The sequence below is a fragment of the Tachyglossus aculeatus genome, chromosome 3, assembly GCF_015852505.1.
Source record: "Tachyglossus aculeatus isolate mTacAcu1 chromosome 3, mTacAcu1.pri, whole genome shotgun sequence".
NCBI lineage: Eukaryota > Metazoa > Chordata > Mammalia > Monotremata > Tachyglossidae > Tachyglossus > Tachyglossus aculeatus.
The window spans coordinates 30,321,685-30,341,533 of record NC_052068.1 but is presented as its reverse complement, the minus strand read 5'-3'; the positions used below and the strand labels follow the sequence as shown (position 1 = coordinate 30,341,533).

General features: G+C 41.9%; 1 protein-coding gene across 15 annotated transcripts in view; it reads left to right on the top strand.

Moving 5' to 3' along the window:
- KCNMA1 (potassium calcium-activated channel subfamily M alpha 1) overlaps nt 1-19,849 on the top strand; it is a 950,458-nt gene that overhangs the window by 632,284 nt on the left and 298,325 nt on the right. For all 15 annotated transcript variants that reach the window (XM_038743623.1, XM_038743619.1, XM_038743612.1 and 12 more), the window contains exon 6: nt 8,225-8,300. In XM_038743623.1, the coding sequence (XP_038599551.1) occupies nt 8,225-8,300 (76 nt within the window). The remainder of the gene's footprint in view (nt 1-8,224; nt 8,301-19,849) is intronic.

Sequence of the window (19,849 nt, the reverse complement as noted above, 5' to 3'; positions counted from 1 at the left end):
TTCCTCTGTTTTTTTCTTTCTTTTCCCAGCCTCCTGCTTGGAGGCTGAAATGCCAACGTTTTATCATCTCCCTTCCTGCCACCTTGGATCCTGGCTGCAGGAATGTGTTCTCTTGAATGCCCACTGTCTCACATAAAAGTCAGATTAGAAAACAGACTATTCTGGCAGTATTACTTTCTGGATACCTAAACAGCTATAGTAAAGGGCAAGTGCATAACACAGCAGAGCTATGATGTTAATGACACAATGAAGAGTACACTAAAAAATCTGTGGAACAGGCAGCTTTACTTCTGTTACTCTCTCCCCTACTCCCTCCTTCCAACCTTGCTCTTCTCTCGCCCCCTCCCCTCTCTGTTTCTGCCCCCACACTCTTCTGTCAAAAAGATGGATGATTGTTACAAATAGGAGACAAGTGACAGACTCACAGAGGTTTGTGGAAATGAGAAAAGAGGGATGTATTATTTTTACAGTCTGAAGCATATAATTCTAAAGGGTTATTTTGGTTTCAAAGCAAAACAGATTCATAGTAAATCTAAAAGTATTTGAGATTTTGTTTCCTTTGTATCAGGCAATAAAAAAAAAAGAAGTTGAGGTTAAACATGAGACCTGAACAGCAATACCTGTTAGCGAAACTGAAGCTCTAAGAGGAGAAAATGGTCAACAGACTCTGTTGAGAGTTTACAATGCAGGGCAGACCAAGACCTTCAATTTTTGCCATTATAGTTCTAGCTTTTCTTCTTGAGGGCAGAGCTCATGTCTTCAAACTTTATTTTACTCTCCCAAGCACTTAGTACTGAGATCTGTGTGCTCTAATGGCTCAATAAATATCATCGATTGATTGGCTTCATGGTTAACTCTGTATCTATGGCACCTGGATGAAGAGATGAGATTTGGGAAAGGGCTGGGTGATAAGAAGCTGTATGAAAAAGCTTGCTATTACCAGTGACACTAACTACTATTTTCTCCTTTCCTGTGGGTAACAACAACAGCAATCTGAGGGGATCGGGAAAGACAGGCTATGCTCTTTGCTAAACCAAATGATTTACTCAAAGAGATTCAGATGTGGGGGGGAAATCAGCATCATCAGTAGTTTATAGTTTATGGTATATAGAATCTGCGCCTGACCTCCACAGCTTGAGGTGAGAAATAACTGGCTTGAAAACCCACTGGAAGCTTTCAGTTTGTATCAAAAAATTTGGAGTTTGTTCAATCTTTCTAATCTAAAATTTATGATTCAGCTTTTTCATTGCCATAATCTGTTTTGGCATTTTCACTCAACCATTGAGGGCCATTCAATAGCACTTTTGGGAAGTATGACAACTTAGCATTATGGGAAGGATACAAGTTTCATAGTCAGATCAATGAGAGAGTAGTAGTGGCTAGGAGAAGAGCTCCATTTTCCAAAGGCTTGTGTGGTTCAGGAAGAGGCCCAGGAGGGAACAATTGGGCGGGAGGGAATAAAAATGCTTAACAGGATAATGGTCTAGCCAAGAAAATCTTCCATTTAGCCATTCAGTTCTTTGCAAAGAGTAAATTCTCACCATTGATTGATAAAAGTGAATACTTAATAAATACTGTAACTACTACTTTCCCTTCCTATTCCAGAATTGCTTCTAAGATGAACTGCTTCCTACATTCTTTTTACTAATCCATCTTAAATTACGTTCTTTCATTAATTCATCTGGGCACTCGCAATCTCATACACCAAATGACACATTCAGTCAATCAGTGGTATTTGTTGAGTGCTTACTGTGGGTTGAGCACTATGCTAAATGCTTGGGAGAATACAGTGCAATAGGGTTGGTAGAAAGATTAATTCCCCATAAAGAACTCATATGCTAGGGGAGTGGCAGATACTAAAATAAATTATTGATAGGGGAATGGGAGAATATAAACTCATATACATAAGTGCTGTGGGGCTGGAGATGAAGTGAATATCAAGTGCTTACAGGGTTCAGATCCAAGTACGTGGACAACAAAGAGGGGTGGCCAACCCAAGAATTGAGGACCTAGTCAAGGAAGGCCTCTTGGAGGAGGTGTGTTCTTAGTAGGGCTTTGAAGATGGGGAGGGAGATGATCTATTGGATATTAATAGGAAGTGAGTTCCAGGCCAGAAGGGGGATGTGGGCAAAGGGGCAGCATCAGTGAGACAGGTGAGATCAAGGTACACTGAATAAGATGATGTTAGCAATTCTCTATAATGAACACTTGCACCCTATCCCTTTTCTCCTTCCAGAACCACCACTTTGCATTTTATCTTCTAAGAAAATGATATAATCCTATTTTTCTAACAATTAATTCTTTATAAAAAATTCTAAATTTCACCACTTAAAGGAGGTTTCTTTCCTAAGATCCTCATATCCATCACTTTCTCTGTATCCTAGTTGCACTTGTGCCTTTTTAAAATCTATTTTTCAAGTCAGTTTCTCTCTCACAAGTAGCTCTTTTTCACATAATTGGCATAAATGAAGTGTTTTACTGTTGGGGAAGAAGCTAGTCCTGCAGTGCATAGAATCTGGGCTTTGCCATAAGTCTATCTGGGCTTTGAACTTTACTAAGCTAATTTGGCTCCCCAGTAAAGTTTAAGATTTAGAAACTATGTCATAGTGGCATTGCTGACCAGGAGGAGTCCAAGGATGCCCTGTTTGTTCCATTCCCCAGTGTCAGTAGAGGGAAACAGGGATGCATAGATGGCCCAGTACCACACAGCTTCTTCTATGCTGCCATTCTGGAGGATGTAACAAAAGACCTGACTGTGGGGGCTGGATGGTGCTTCTTCATCTCTGGGATGCTCTTCCAACTCAGTGGACTTCAGGCATCATCCTAAATCCTAGAAACAGTCGTTCAAGAGTTGTAGTATGCAAATGACTGTCTTCTAAAAGCCTTCACCCAAGAAGGCATATAAAGGATTGTAAACCACATCACTGAATCAGTCAGACTTTACAGCCCAATGAGGTATCTAAAGAAAAGCCTGAGATAAAGCATCAGCTCACACCAGGGAAACCGCATATATAAATAAAAACATATGTCATGTATGTAATATATAATAATTTTGGTATTTGTAAACTGCTTGTGTGCTGTTCTAAACACTAGGGCAGATACAGGTAATCAGGTCAGACACAGTCCCTGTCCCACATGGGGCTCACAGTTTTTATCACGATTTTACAGATGAGGTAACTGAGGCACAAAGAAGTTAAAAGACTTGACCAAGACATGTGGCGGAGCCAGAATTAGAACCCATATTCATTCATTAATTCATTCAATCATATTTATTGATTGCTTACTGGGTGCAGAGCACTGTACTAAGAGCTTGGGAAGTACAAGTTGGCAACATATGGGGACAGTCCCTACCCAACAATGGGCTCACAGTCTAGAAGGGGGAGACAGACAACAAAACAAAACATGTGGACAGGAGTCAAGTCATCAGAATAAATAGAAGTAAAGCTAGATGCACATCATTAACAAAATAAAATAAATAGAATAGTAAATATGTACAAGTAAAATAAACAGAGTAATAAATCTGTACAAACATATATACAGGTGCTCTGGTGAGGGGAAGGAGGTAGGGCGGGGGGATGGGGAGGAGAAGAGGAAAAAGGGGGCTCAGTTTGGGAAGGCCTCCTGGAGGAGGTGAGCTCTCAGTAGGGCTTTGAAGGGAGGAAGAGAGCTAGCTTGGGGGATGTGTGGAGGGAGGGCATTCCAGGCCAGGGGGAGGATGTGGGCTGGGGGTCGATGGCGGGACAGGTGAGAATGAGGTACAGTGAGGAAGTTAACGGCAGAGGAGCAGAGGGTGCAGGTTGGGCTATAGAAGGAGAGAAGGGAGGTGAGGTAGGAGGGGGTGAAGTAATGGACAGCCTTGAAGCCGAGAGTGAGGAGTTTTTGCTTGATGCATAGGTTGACAGGCAGCTACTGGAGATTTTTAAGGAGGGGAGTAACATGCCCAGAGTGTTTCTGCACAAAGATGATCCGGGCAGCAGCATGAAGTGCCTTCCAGGCACACTGCTTTGTTAAATGTTATATGCAAATATATGATAAACATTATATGTTTTATATATATATATATCATATAAATACAGTTATTCAGTCACATTTACTGAGTGTGTACTGTGTGCAAAGCACTGTATTAAGCACTTAGCACTGTATTAATAAAATATATGTATAAATGTATGTGTATATATGTATATGTAGGTACATATGTACACACACGTAAATATTCCTCTCACAAAATTATGTTATTCATTCATTCATTCATTCATTCAATCATATTGATTGAGCGCTTACTGTGTGCAGAGCACTGTACTAAGTGCTTGGGAAGTACAAGTTGGCAACATATAGAGATGGTCCCCACCCAACAGTGGGCTCAAAGTCTAGAAGGGGGAGACAGAGAACAAAACAAAACATATTAACAAAATAAAATAAATAGAATAAATATGTACAAATAAAATAAATAAATAGATACATAAATAAATGTTATCTAAACAACACACTAATGAAGGACACAGTTATAGACAAGGAAGTAGAAACTTGAATCAAGGTGATAAATGTAGTCTATAGAAGACTATTGAATAGCATGTGGAGATGGCTTGCTTTTAGGCCCCAGGTCAAACTAAAGGTTGACAGATGTTGTCCAAACTTCTCTACAGCTGTGCTCTCTAGACCTCACACAGATGTCACATCTGGCTCTTTGAGCAGTTCATTTATGGGCCATGCACAATAACAAATACTATTGATCACAAACAACAATGAAGTTCTAGAATGAATTAGGTCTACTAGAATCAAAGCTATGTTCACCTTAATACAGCTGCCTGAGTGGGACATGTGAGGAGAATGAATGACAACAAGATACCCAAATAGTTGCTGTTTTGTGGAGAGTTGAAACTGGGAAACCCAATGCCGGGAGGGATGAGGGAATTTCTTAAGAACATGGAAAACAAGGAATCAGACGATGCTGCACCTGAGTGGAGAACTGGCAGTTAATTTCATAGGAGAGGCCTTCATGGCTAGAGGATACACCTGTATGATCTGTGGCACTCTTTCAGCACAATTTTCATAATTGTGGGAGTCCCTAAGGGCTCAGTTCTGAATCCCCTTCTATTATCCATCTACAGCCACGTCCTTAGAAAATTCATTTGCTCCTACAGCTTTGAATGTTTTTTCTAGACAGAGGATTCCCAAATCCACATCTCCAACCATTACCGATCTCTTTCTGTTCAGTCTCATATTTCCTCCTGCTTTCAGGGCATTTCTACTTGAATATTCCACTAACACCTCAAAGTAAACATGTCTTAAACAGAACTCCTCATCTTTCCACCTAAACTTTGTTCTGCCCCTGACTTTCCTATCTCTGCAAATAATACCCTTCTCTATCTCACAAACCTGTAACCTGGCATTATCCTCTTATCATTATCATCTTTATTGTTGTATTGTACTTTCCAAGTGCTTAGTACAGTGCACTGCACACAGTAAGCTCTCAATAAATGCAACTGAATGAATGAATGAATGAATCCTCAATTCATCTCTCTCTCTCTCAACCCATATGCTCACTGTCACCAAATTCTGTCAGTTTCTATACAGCGTTTAGAACAGTGCTTGACACATAGTGCTTAACATAGACCATCATTATTATTTACCTTCATAACATTGCTATCCATCCAAGCTGCTACTACATCCAAGCTGCTACATCCAAGCTCTCCATCCAAGCTGCTACTACACTGATCCAAGCATTTAGCAGTTCTGGCCTTGACTATTGCATCAGTCTCTTTGTTGACCTCCCTGTCTCTTGTCTTCTCCCCACTCCAGTCCATCCATCTCTCTGCTGCCCATGATTCCCCACACAATCAGTTGTATTCATTGAGCATTTACTGAGTTCAGAGCATTGTACTAAGCCAGAATACAATATAACCAAGTTGGTAAACACGGTCCCTTTCCACAACAAACTCAAGAACCTCCAGAGGGTGCCTATCTACATCGACATCAAACAAAAACTCCTGACCATCAGCTTTAAAGCACTCAATCAGTTCTCTCCCTCCAACCTTAAGTTGCTGATTTCCTTCTACAAGCCAGACCATATGCTTTGCTCCTCCAACACCAACCTACCAATCTTGTCCCTGGGAAACTGGGCAAAAGTATCTGAATGTCTCAGTGCAACCCATCACTGCTAGCGAAAAGTAACATATTAAGCTTATGTCCTGTTCATACTGGGATATACCTCCTACCGAAGACTGGAGTCCTACATAAGTAGGAAGTCCAAGGTGTTCGTTGCTTGAACCCTGTTACCATTTGAAAGCATGCCTGCTCACTGACAATGTGTCAAAAAGTTACCTCACCAAAACCAAAGTGGATTCCCTAGATAACAATAATTGGATAGTTTTACATTTGGAGTGAAAAAATCTTTAAAAGAATATTAGTGACAAAACCTATTCCAGGGAACTTCAGAACTGACAATGAAACAGAAGGACAGTCTTAGAGAGTTCTCACCTAGTGGAAACTGCGCAGGACAGAGAAAGGAGGAACAGTCCAATTCATATGTTTTTGAGCTCCTCAAGGGACAGAGTCCATGTCTAATTCCCATCTGTATACTCTTTCCCAGAGCTTAATATAATGCTCTGCATAAAATAAACCCTTAATAAATACTATTACTACCACTGTCCGTTTATTGTTATATTGTACTCTCCCAAGTGCTTAGTACAGTGCTCTGCACACAGTAAGTGCTCAATGAATGTGTTTGACTGACTAACCTTGAGCAAGTCAATGGTTTTCTTGATGCCTCATACCCATCTGTAAAATGAAGATAAAATCCCTGTTCTCCCTCTCCCATAGACTGTGAGCTTCATTAGTTCAGGCAGTTTGTTTAATCTGATTGTATTGCATCTACTCCAGGGTTTATTAGCACAGTGCTGAAAAATAGAAAGAACTTAACAATTGCCCAAACTATTATTATTATTGGTTTCACTGTTTCAGATTTACTTCTTCATTAATAATAATAATCATAATAATAGTATTTGTTAACCACTTATGTGCCAAGCACTGCTCTAAGTGCTGGGGTTGATACATGAAAATGAGGTTGGACACAGTCCCTGTCCCACATGGGGCTCGCAGTCTTAATCCCCATTTTACAGATGAGGTAACTGAGGCCCATAGAAGTGAAGTGACTGGCCCAAGGTCACACAGCAGATAAGTGGCTGAGCTGGGATTAGAACCCAGGACCTCCTGACTCCCAGCTTTGGGCTCTATCCAAGGCCATGCTGCTCCTCATCCATTGTAGTAAAGTTTACTGTCAGCATTGCTTTCTTCCAATAGGAAAAGCAGCTAGATATACAGTGTGATATTTTGAAATACAAACACCAACAATACAAGTGAATTCTAGGATTATAAAAAATAAATTATGAAAATCTGTACTCTAAATAACTGGAAAAAGTCATCATCACACGTAATGTAAAACTGTGACTATTTGGACTGAATGACAACTTTGTCTTTCAGGTATCCCATTTAATTTCCTAAATTGGCTCTACATCACAAAAATAACACGTCTTCATGGCAGGATTTTTGGGACCATTATTATGCATTCTCTATTAAAGAGAAATTTAAGCCTTTTACTCCTTTATGATCTTTTCTTCTATGCTCATGTACCAACTACTAGTGCTTTAGCAAGGAATTGAAGTTCAAGCACCAGACTCTGTTAAATTTAAACTTTTCTATCAGTATCCATTTTGGAATTTGGGAAATTTCCACTCTAGATTTGCCCATTTAATCAGGTCTCTGAAAAAAAGTCCAAAAAACCTTCACTGAAAACAGATTTGCTCATAAGCTGCATTTGACAACGGTGTTGCCATGAGCTGCCAGAATCCTAGACCTGGACAGTGAACGTGAAAAGCTGGAAGAATTCTTTGTTTTTAAAGGCTTTTATTAAAGGAGGCTTTTATTAAAGGAGGCTTTTCAAGACAATTTCAAGGAATTACTGTTTTCTCCTAATTAGGCTCAATTTTGTGTGATGCTGACTTTTTCTAGGCCAGGATAGAGACATTTCTCTGGCTTCTTTTCTGCACTGAGAGTCAAGCAGGACAATTCACAAACCACTGAAAATGAAAGAGTGTTTTCAAAGTATTGTATGACTTGAATTCCCAAGTGCGTGTAGTTCATTGACTTTGACAGCAGTATGTCAGATGGCAGAATAAGCATGGAAACCAACTACAGAAATAACACAATTGTTTTTCTCTCCTTACAGGTTTGAGATTTTTGAGAGCTCTCAGATTGATACAGTTTTCAGAAATATTGCAGTTTCTGAATATCCTAAAAACCAGGTAAGCCATTCAAATCCATTTTCCTGAGTTTTGATATTCAGTTTTACTGTTCAAGGATGTTTTCTTAATCTTAAATAGCTTTAGAAATGTTAGAGTTACATGTGCATGAACAGAAGAAAAAAAAAGAACTATGATCAGCAGACTTCATGGTCTAGAGGAAAGAGCATGGGTCTAGGAGTAAGGAGACTTGCAATCTAGTCTCAGCTCAGCTATTGACATGCTATATGACCATGGACATGTCTTTTAACATATCTGGTCCTCAGTTTCCTCACTTGTAAAATTGGTAAAATGGGGATTTGATAAGAATGAGATGAGATAATTGATGTAAAAACACTTTGGAAAAATAAGTGCTGTGCACACTCAAGATGTTGTCAACTGTGTAGTAGCAGAATAGGTTAAAATTGTAGAAAACCCCGAGTTTGGTCTTGATTCATTCTAACCTTCATTCTTAAGGTAGGCACTGTCCTGTATCGTTAACGGTTGCTCTAACATTAGCTGTGGATGTTTTAAATGTATAATAATAATAATAATAATAATAATAATAATAATAATGGCATTTGTTAAGCGCTTACTATGTGCAGAGCACTGTTCTAAGCACTGAGGGGGGAACACAGGGTGATCACGTTGTCCCACGTGGGGCTCACAGCCTTAATGACCATTTTACAGATGAGGTAACTGAGGCTCAGAGAAGTTAAGTAACTTGCCCAAAGTCACACAGCTGACATGTGGTGGAATTGGAATGAATTCCTTTAGCACAGGCCATGAGAAGTAGAATGAAGAGTGAATTATGGTTATGCTTATTAGGAAATCCATGCTTCCAGATTTCAACTCAATTGTTTATTTCATCACAAAAAACTGAACCTCTTCAGATAAAAATGAATAGAAATAATGTAAGGGGTGGTAACAAGCTTCATATTGCAAAAACAAATCATTTACTTTCAAAATACATTTAACATCCATTGCTAGCCATGGTGTTTACTCTAAAGTGTTCTCTTTGAGAGGAGCAAATCTTCCAGAGGACTCCAATGTGGAGTCTTCCAATTCACCTGCATTGTTGGTACAGGAAGAATTCTGATGGCCCTCTGGTGGTAATGCTGCTTCCCCTAAACCCCAGAGCTCTTTTTTATAGTGGTATTTGTTAAGTGTTTACTATGTGCCAAACACTGTTCTAAGTGTCGGGGTAGATACAAGCTAACTAGGTTGGATTCAGTTCCTGTCCCATATGGGGCTTACAGACTAAGTAGGAGGAAGAACAGGAAAACTGAAGCACAGAGAATTTGCACAGCAAGCAATTGGCTTAGTCAGAATTAGAACCCAGATCCTCTGATTCCCAGGCTTGTCCTCTTTCCATTAGTCCATGCTGTTTCTCCAAGAGGGAAGAGGGTGAACACCAAGCCATTCCCTCCCAGCCCTGAGGACTAGGAATGGTGGAAGGGGCTGAGTTATAGGGAAAACTCTGTTATATTGTACTCTCTCAATAACTTAGTACAGTGCTCTGCACTCAGTAAGCACTCAGTAAATATGATTGATTATAAACTCAGCAGGAAGAGCTACGAAGTGGCCTTGTGTGAAAACCTGTTTGTATCTGGAGCACAAAAGCCAAGATCTGGTGAATCAAATGGAAATGAAGTAGAAATTGATGTAATAGTAAATGCACATAGATAATAAATTTTGCATAAATTTGGTAAGCTTTGAAAACCAAAAGAAAGCAGTTCACAGTAGAATCTGCTCTCTTTTCACCTAGGCCTTGAGGCATTTGAAAAATATGCTTTCCCTGGACTTTTCCTAGCATTTGTGTCCTCTCCAGAGAATGTCTTCCTGATTATGTGTCCAAAATATGCTAATCTAAGTTGAGCCATTTGGCCTTCCAAAGACCGCTTTGGTTTAATTTGGTCCAAAATCCATTTGTTTGTCTTTCAATCAATCAATCAATCAATCGTATTTATTGAGCGCTTACTATGTGCAGAGCACTGTACTAAGCGCTTGGGAAGTACAAATTGGCATCACATAGAGACAGTCCCTACCCAACAGTGGGCTCACAGTCTAAAAGGGGGAGACAGAGAACAGAACCAAACATACCAACAAAATAAAATAAGTAGGATAGAAATGTACAAGTAAAATAAATAAATAGAGTAATAAATATGTACAACCATATATACATATATACAGGTGCTGTGGGGAAGGGAAAGAGGTAAGACGGGGGGATGGAGAGGGGGACGAGGGGGAGAGGAAAGAAGGGGCTCAGTCTGGGAAGGCCTCCTGGAGGAGGTGAGCTCTCAGCAGGGCCTTGAAGGGAGGAAGAGAGCTAGCTTGGCGGATGGGCAGAGGGAGGGCATTCCAGGCCCGGGGGATGACGTGGGCCGGGGGTCGATGGTGGGACAGGCGAGAGCGAGTTACAGTGAGGAGATTAGTGGTGGAGGAGCGGAGGGTGCGGGCTGGGCAGTAGAAGGAGAGAAGGGAGGTGAGGTAGGAGGGGGCGAGGTGATGGACAGCCTTGAAGCCCAGGGTGAGGAGTTTCTGCCTGATGCGCAGATTGATTGGTAGCCATTGGAGGTTTTTGAGGAGGGGAGTAATATGTCCAGAGCGTTTCTGGACAAAGATAATCCGGGCAGCAGCATGAAGTATGGATTGAAGTGGAGAGAGACCCGAGGATGGGAGATCAGAGAGAAGGCTAGTGCAGTAGTCCAGACGGGATAGGATGAGAGCTTGAATTAGCAGGGTAGCGGTTTGGATGGAGAGGAAAGGGCGGATCTTGGCAATGTTGCGGAGCTGAGACCGGCAGGTTTTGGTGACGGCTTGGATGTGAGGGGTGAATGAGAGAGCAGAGTCGAGGATGACACCAAGGTTGCGGGCTTGTGAGACGGGAAGGATGGTAGTGCCGTCAACAGAGATGGGAAAGTCAGGGAGAGGACAAGGTTTGGGAGGGAAGACAAGGAGCTCAGTCTTCGACATGTTGAGCTTTAGGTGGCGGGCGGACATCCAGATGGAGATGTCCTGAAGGCAGGAGGAGATGCGAGCCTGGAGGGAGGGGGAGAGAGCAGGGGCAGAGATGTAGATCTGGGTGTCATCAGCGTAGAGATGATAGTTGAAGCCGTGGGAGCGAATGAGGTCACCAAGGGAGTGAGTGTATATTGAGAACAGAAGGGGACCAAGCACTGAACCTTGGGGAACCCCCACAGTAAGAGGATGGGAGGGGGAGGAGGAGCCTGCAAAAGAGACTGAGAAAGAACGACCGGAGAGATAAGAGGAGAACCAGGAGAGGACGGAGTCTGTGAAGCCAAGGTCAGATAACGTGTGGAGGAGAAGGGGGTGGTCCACAGTGTCAAAGGCAGCTGAGAGGTCGAGGAGGATTAGGACAGAGTATGAGCCGTTGGATTTGGCAAGCAGGAGGTCATTGGTGACCTTTGAGAGCGCAGTTTCCGTGGAATGAAGGGGACGGAAGCCAGACTGGAGGGGGTCGAGGAGAGAGTTGTTGTTGAGGAATTCTAGGCAGCGCGTGTAGACAACTTGTTCAAGGAGTTTGGAAAGGAATGGTAGGAGGGATATGGGACGATAACTAGAAGGTAAGGTGGGGTCAAGAGAGGGTTTTTTTAGGATGGGAGAGACATGGGCATGTTTGAAGGCAGAGGGGAAGGAACCAGTGGAGAGTGAGCGGTTGAAGATGGAAGTTAAGGAGGGGAGAAGGGATGGAGCGAGAGATTTCATAAGATGAGAGGGAATGGGGTCAGAAGCACAGGTGGCCGGAGTAGCACTTGAGAGGAGGGAGGAGAGTTCCTCTGAGGATACCGCTGGGAAGGATGGGAGAGTAGCAGAGAGTGTTGAGAGCCGGGGGGTTGGAGAAAGGGGGGAAGAGACTTTGGGGAGGTCGGACCTGATGGATTTAATTTTGTTAATGAAGTAGGAGGCCAGATCGTTGGGGGTGAGGGAAGGAGGAGGGGGAGGGCAGTCCATGGTATTCGCTTTCTCCGACACCACATTTCAAAAGAATCGATGTTGTTTATATCCTGTTTTTCCACTGTCCAGCTTTCAGATCCATACACTGTCACTATTTTCCAGGTGCTTCTAGCTTTATTTCTATTTATTCTGATGATTTGACACCTGTCCACATGTTTTTTTGTCTGTCTCCCCCTTCTAGACTGTGAGCCCATGGTTGGGTAGGGACCGTCTCTATATGTGGCCAACTTGTACTTCCCAAGCGCTTAGTACAGTGCTCTGCACACAGAAAGCACTCAATAAATGTGATTGAATGAATGAATGAAATAGCTAATAAATTTCAAAGGAATATCCCCTTCCTAAGAAGGTGAACCCTCCTAACTATTCCCTTTTCAATAACTCAAGCCCAGCCCTACCTCATTTCAAACGGTTGAGATCTTCCAAAGAGGGAGTAAATGTCCACCCACTCACTCAATCTCATTTATTGAGTGTTTACTGTATGCAGAGCACTGTATTTAGCTCTTGGGAGAGTACAATTTATCACAGCTGGTAGAAATGTTCCTGGACCACTAGGAGATTACAGTCTAGAGGGGGTTTACAACAATCTACCTTCAGATTTTTCTCCAATAGGGCCAGCTTCAGGGGCTTATGAATGAGGCCTCTGCCTCAGGGTCGATGGTGGGGATTGACAGATTGAAAATGTCCCTCTCTGGAATCCCTTGACCTGGTAGTGGCTCTTGTGTTTAAAAGGGCCTAGGAGGGGATTGTAATGGCTCAGAAGCAAGGAGTGGGGGTAGGGGCCACGTTCCCCCAGAGAAATGCTGTAGAATCAGGCAGCTCACCTCCTCCAGGAGGCCTTCCCAGACTGAGCCCCCTTTGTCCTCTCCCCCTCCCCATCCCCCCAGCCTTACCTCCTTCCCCTCCCCACTGCACTTGTATATAATAAAGATGGCATTTGTTAAGTGCTTACTATGTGCAAAGTACTGTTCTAAGCACTGGATATAAGTTTGTATAGATTTATTGCTCTATTTTGTACATATTTACTATTCTGTTTATTTTGTTAATGATGTGCATCTAGCTTTACTTCTACTTATTCTGTTGACACCTGTCCACATGTTTTGTTGTCTGTCTTCCCCTTCTAGACTGTGAGCCTGTTGTTGGGTAGGGACCATCTCTATATGTTGCCAACTTGTACTTCCCAAGCACTTAGTACAGTGCTCTGCACACATTAAGTGCTTAATAAATATGATTGAATGAATGAATGAAATGATATCATGACATCACACTCGCTGCTAGGTGTCACCCATGTGACAGTACCTGAGTTTGGGTGTCCGATGTCCACCACCCAGGGAGGAAGGGGCAAATAATTTTCCCATCACCAGAAGGACGAGTGATCAAGTTCAGTCCTAACTCTCCAATTGAATCAGGAGGAAATTCAAGCACTCATTACCTGTCTCGAGGCCTGGGAGAGAGAGGAGACCTGAATTGGACACCAGGAAAGGAAAGCATTCTTTGCTTAGGAAATCAAGCCACCCACCCGAACAAACCTGGAGTCTAACTCCTTGAGGACTGAGATCATGTCTTTATTGTTGCACTCTCCCAAGTGCTTAGCCCAGTATTTTGCACAGAGTATGCACTCAGTCAGTCAATTATGTTTGTTGAATGCTTATGGTATGCAGAACACTGTATTAAGTGCTTGGAAGAGTACGATATAACAATGTAATGGACACTTTACCTGCCCTCAACAAGCTTACAGTCTAGAGGGAGAGACACACATTAATATAAATAAATTACAGATATGTATGTAAATGAAGCAGCATGGCTTAGTGGAAAGAACATGGGTTTGGGAGTCAGAGATTGTGGGTTCTAATCCTGGCTCCACCACTTGGCAGATATGTGACTTGGGGCAAGTCACTTAACTTCTCTGTGCCTCAGTTACCTCATCTGTAAAATGAGGATGAAGACTGTGTGTCCCATGTCGGACAAACTGATAATCTTGTATCTACCCCAGCGCTTAGAATAGTGTTTAGCACATAGCAAGCACTTAACAAATTCCATTATCATTATTATTATTATTATTATTATTATTATTATTATTATCATTATTATTAAATGGTGTTAGGCTGGGAGGGAATAAAGGGAGGAAGTCAGGGCAATGCAGAAGGGAGTTGAAGAAAAGGAAAAAAGGGCTTAGGGAAAGCCGCTTGGAAGAGATGTGCCTTCAATAAGACTTTGAAATGGGGGAGAGTAATCATCTGTTGGAAATGAGAAGAGAGGGCGATCCAAGACAAAGGCAGGACATGGGCAAGATGTCAGTGGGAAGATAGATGACATCGAGGGACAGTGAGAAGGTTAGCATTAGAGGAGGGAAATATGCTGTCTGGGTTGCAGTAGGAGGGCAGTAAGGTGAGGTAGTGGGGGCTAGGTAAATACCGCAGTAAGTATCATTGGTTAATTTACTCTGACTAAACCCCTACATAGACTGGAAATTGAGGGTTTATCTTATCCATGCCCACACAGAACCCTGAAGCATCTGAGATGAAATGCCATCTTTGCAAAGCTAGAGCACATTTGTGCCACCCTCACTCAGGCGTGAAGTTTTGCTCTTGTATAGTGGGTGTTCAAAAAATACTTTCACCACTAGTAGTCTTACTATCTACTGTTACTATCACTGGCACCCCAAATACCACACTCTGAACCCTGCTCTATACCCTACTGTCCCAAATGCTCAAACCAGGAAGGTTGTAAAAGCAGCTGAACCCAGACCAACTCAATCACACTTAGCTTTGTGCCAACCTGATCTGGCCCTTTATAACCGAGACTCAGGGTACGGGCAGATTGGGATCCAGCCCTGCAAGTAGGAGGTGCTCTAGTAAGGTTCAGGATTTTTTCATGTGTGTGATAATAATAATAATAATAATAATAATAATAATAATAATAATAATAATAATATTAGTCTTCGTTAAGGACTTACTCTGTCAAGCACTGAGGTAGCTACCAGATAAACAGGTCAGACAGAGTCCCTGTCCCACACAGCATTCACAGTCTAAGTAGAAGGGAGAACAGATATAAAATCCCCATTTTGCAGAGAAGGTAACTAAGGCAGAGAGGTTAAAGTTACTTGTCCAAGGTCACACAGAAGACAAGTGGCAGAGCCAGAATTAGAACTAGCCAGTTTCTCTGGCTCACCAGTCCATGCTCTTTCTACTAGCCCACTCTATTCAGTCAATCGTATTTATTGAGCACTTACTGTGTGCAGAGCACTGTACTAAGTGCTTGGGAAGTACAAGTTGGCAACATATAGAGTTGGTCCCTCTTCCTGATGGCAGGGCCAATTGGGATTTCCCTTAGGGTGGTTTAGAAGGGTGGGACATAGGCCAAGAATGGCTCCGGGATAACAAAATTCCTTTGTAAAAGACACAGGACATCCCCATGGTTCTCTCTTCCTTTACAACCTTTTCCCTCCTCCTGTTTGATTATTCTCCATTCTAAAGGTGCAAGTTGTCCTTCTCTGACCGTAACTACTACAAAGTGTTACCAGTTAATTGGGTTTGCACAATCCCTTCCTCCCACCTTCTTCCAATATCTCACAGGCAATTAGCTTTCACTCCTTCATTCAGATGAAAAAGCTATGAGGTTGAGACTGGTAGCACCCAATTACCAACCATAGATCCAGACAGGCAGAGAGGACTTAAGGCAATGTGTTGGTTTTTATCCTTCATTGCTTAAACATGTGTTCCGATAACTTAAAGTAGAGAAGCCTGATGGAGATATTTAGTGAAAGCTGTTGTCTCTGAAGAAAGAAAACTACTTTTGTCTCCTCTGGAAACAAATCAAGAATAAGTAAGGTTAAGGTCATCAGGAAGAGCTTTCTGACCAGAAAGGTTTTGAGGTTACCTAGCAGCAACAGAAGCAGTAGTAGTATAGTAGTAATGGCATAGTACAGTGCTCTGCACATAGTAAGCGCTAAATAAATGATTGAATGAAATTCATTCACAGCTTACAGGTTGCACAGTACTTAACTGTCTGAGAAAATCCAACACAAAGTGAAACGTTGCCCGCCCACAAGGATCTTATTCTCTAAGGAATGCTTTCTCCTAGAAATCTTTACCTCTGCTATATGAGGGCTACCAGAAATTGCCTCTTTATGGCTAAAGGAAGATGTTTTTCCAATTCCTCCTATTTGCAAATCTGGACCATTAAAGTGGACGTGAATGAAAATGAACATTCCTAAGATTTTGCTAGGAGAGATTTCCCTTGCCTATGGAGGAGAATTGATTTGAAGAAGCTGTCTACACAAAATGTTTTTACTGTCTACTTATTTTATTGTGCTCTCCAAACCACAGAGTACAGTGCTCTGTGTATAGTAAGTGTACAACCAAGACCATTGAGTGGTTGATCAGGTTCTATCATCCCCTCCCGAGTTTGAATTAGTAAAACTATCAATTCAGAAAGGGAGATGGGGAAACCTGGAGGGTGACTGAACGGAGACCATAGAGAAGAGAGTAGCTGAAAAACAAGGATTAAAGAGACAAATCTCATTCATGCAAATCAGAACAAGGGCCATTCATGGTGCAAGCTAGGGTAAGAGGCTAACATACTTTGTACACCAAAAGTGGTGCATTAAAGCAGATACTTCTGCTCACTGTGCAATTATCCAAGCTTTGGAAAAATGCCCAACTCTCTTGGATTTTTATGAGCTGACTTCAGAGCTCTGAATGAATTAGTCCAGAATCGGAGCTAAATCAGTCCCTTGGAAAGTTATTTGCTGAGGTTAAAATGCTTGCCTTTAAGGCATCATTCCTGGTAGTCACAGGGCCTAAAATATTTGATAATGGACCAGAAGCAAAGGATGGGGCCTTAAAGCCTTTTATTATTCATAGAAGAACTTAGATAGATAGAAGGCTGGTAAACACCAGGGGTTGTTTTGGTACTTCCCTGCAGGACTCTTCATTGAACAAAAATAATGGGGTGTTTTTGACTGAAAGCATAGGCCTTGAAATGGTAATAAAATTGATTACATTTTTCCCCCATGTTTTAATACAGCATTTATATTTTGTTTTTAAACAACTTAAGAAAATAAATAACTCAGAAGCTTAGAAAGAGCTCAGAGTGAGGGATTTTGCACAGATGTTAGAGAGAGCTTAGGGAGCAGGAAATTGTTTGTGACTAATCCTGCAGCTATATTTAGGTCCAGACTGGAAGTCTGGGGGGGATTTCGTAGAGGACACAACACCCCTGGGGAAAGTCTAAAAGACTTCTAGGAAAAAGTTGGTCCCTCTTCCTGATGGCAGGGCCAATTGGGATTTCCCTTAGGGTGGTTTAGAAGGGTGGGACATAGGCCAAGAATGGCTCCAGGGTAACAAAATTCCTTTGTAAAAGACACAGGACATCCTCATGGTTCTCTCTGCTCCTGCAGTGGTGATAAATCTATTCTTCTAACTTTCCAAAGGAAACTCCAACAAAGAGAATGACAACTCATTTTCACTGTGGACTGCATTTTGTTTGGTGCCATGCTGAACTGATCAAATGGCATGGTCCCAGTCCCCTAGAAGTTTATTCATTCATTCAATCATTTATTGAGGGTGTACAGTGTGCAAAGCACTGTCCTAAGTGCCTGGGAGAGTATAATATAATGATAAACGGACACAGTCCCTGCCCACGATAAGCTCACCGTCGATCCGTTGCATCCTATGGGGATCTGCTCCAATCTAGGCTCTCCAGAAAGGAAAAGAGTACAGTGTGTCTGTGTACACTCACCTGCAGGACCATCCCAATAAGCAGGAAGGGGCACAGGGCTATTTACTCAATGAAAGACCCCAAGGGAGTACTATACTTTTACCTATTTCCCCATCTTTCCCCTAACTAGCATTGTGGATGTCCACGGTGACTCTCTACCTCTTCCTACTTCCCAGGCAGTTTGAATCCAAGATGGAGACCCCCAAGTCCAATTTCAAATAGGATTTTGGATATCTTGTCCGATATGTGTTCATGTTTGTGTACGTATGTGTGTATGTGATAATTATGAAGGAGGGAAATAGCAGGGCCCTTAGCTAGACGGCCCAGAGCAACCTGGAATCCTGTCAGGAAGGATGATGGGCAGCAGCAGCAGCATGCCCACCCAGTGGCTGGGGTGAAATACATTTAAAAATGGAAGTTTTTCCCTTAAATGTTCCCTCTATGCATATCCTTCCCACCACCTGCTTCCACCCGAACATAGACTTTAGCCACCTCCCTGTACTTTCCCAAGAGTAGGGCTCTGAAGGGCTGCCCCGATCCAGGTTGCTATAAGAAAGGGTCCCTTCACTCGTCCCTCACTGCCCTTTTGGGAGGGCTCTTAGGGAATCCTGATCACAGGATGGTACAGTGCGCAACTGCTTTTTATCTTAGGGTAAGCCCTGAGCAACTCTGGAGTAGAGGAGAAGGAGAAGTTAAGGAGAAGAGAGAATCTTTCTTTTCAAATGAAAAGAAACCTTTTTTCTAGTGAATCCCGAGTGAGCAAGTTGGCTAATGCTGTACTAAGTGCCTGGGAAAATACGGTGCATTAGAGTTAGTAGAAAAGTTTCCTATCTTCGAGGACTTTACAGTCTCCTAAGGTTGACAGATATTAAAATAAATTTCTGGTAGGGGAAAGGCATGTCCAACATAGTCTAGCTGAGCTTACCTTTAGCTTTCCTGCAGACCAATCCAGAGTTCCAGCCAAAAAAAAATTAATTTATGTCCTCCATAGCTTGGGAAATCCCCAGAAAAAAAAATCAAATCAAATCTCCTAGCTTTTAGATGTTGGGAAAATGTTAAATCTGTCTTCTTGTTCAGCTTTATATGACATGACAGTTTAGACATTCAATACAATCTTGTGCAGGAAAGTTGACCTTTGAGCAGGGACTGATTTTGCTGGTCTACTCTCACCAGGCAGTTATAACACCAGTGAATTTATCTCCTCCTGCATCTGGAATCTTTGCAATATTAGTCTTCATAAAATAAATAAAGGAGCTTGCACCACCTAGTGACTCAAAAAAAAAAAAACAAAAGAAACCCATGGACCAAGTTCTCTTAGTGTTCAGACGAGCAGAATCCACCTAGAACTCATTTTTGCACAAAAAGCACGTTTTGTCTATGTAAAACTATGCATAATTGATTAAACAGTTATATGTGACTTGTTAATGGCCTATCAAGTCTTATAATTTTGTGTTTATAGAGTATACATTTCTTCTTAAGCGTGCAATGAGAGTTTATAGTGCCACAAGTTATTTTGTGTGGCTCAGATTCAAATTTTGTATTTCAGAGTAGATGACGAATTACAAATATATTTCATCTGATGTTAGAGAACCAGATTTGTACACTACCTGGAGGAATTTTCAAACCCTCCATCCCGTCATTTCTCCTCCTACCCTATGGGGACTCCTTCTGAAAAGGGGTTAAAATGGCAATCTTTTCTAATTAGATGTGGTTTCTGTTTTGTATGAGTTATTACCCATTCATGTGGTCAGATATTAGACAAAAAGTTTGATGTGGGAGTTGGTAGGAGACTATTTTCAAGGCATGATGAGATCCGTTTCTGAACGGGTAATAATTATCGAATTTGTTATGCACTTACAAGGTGCCAAGCACTATTC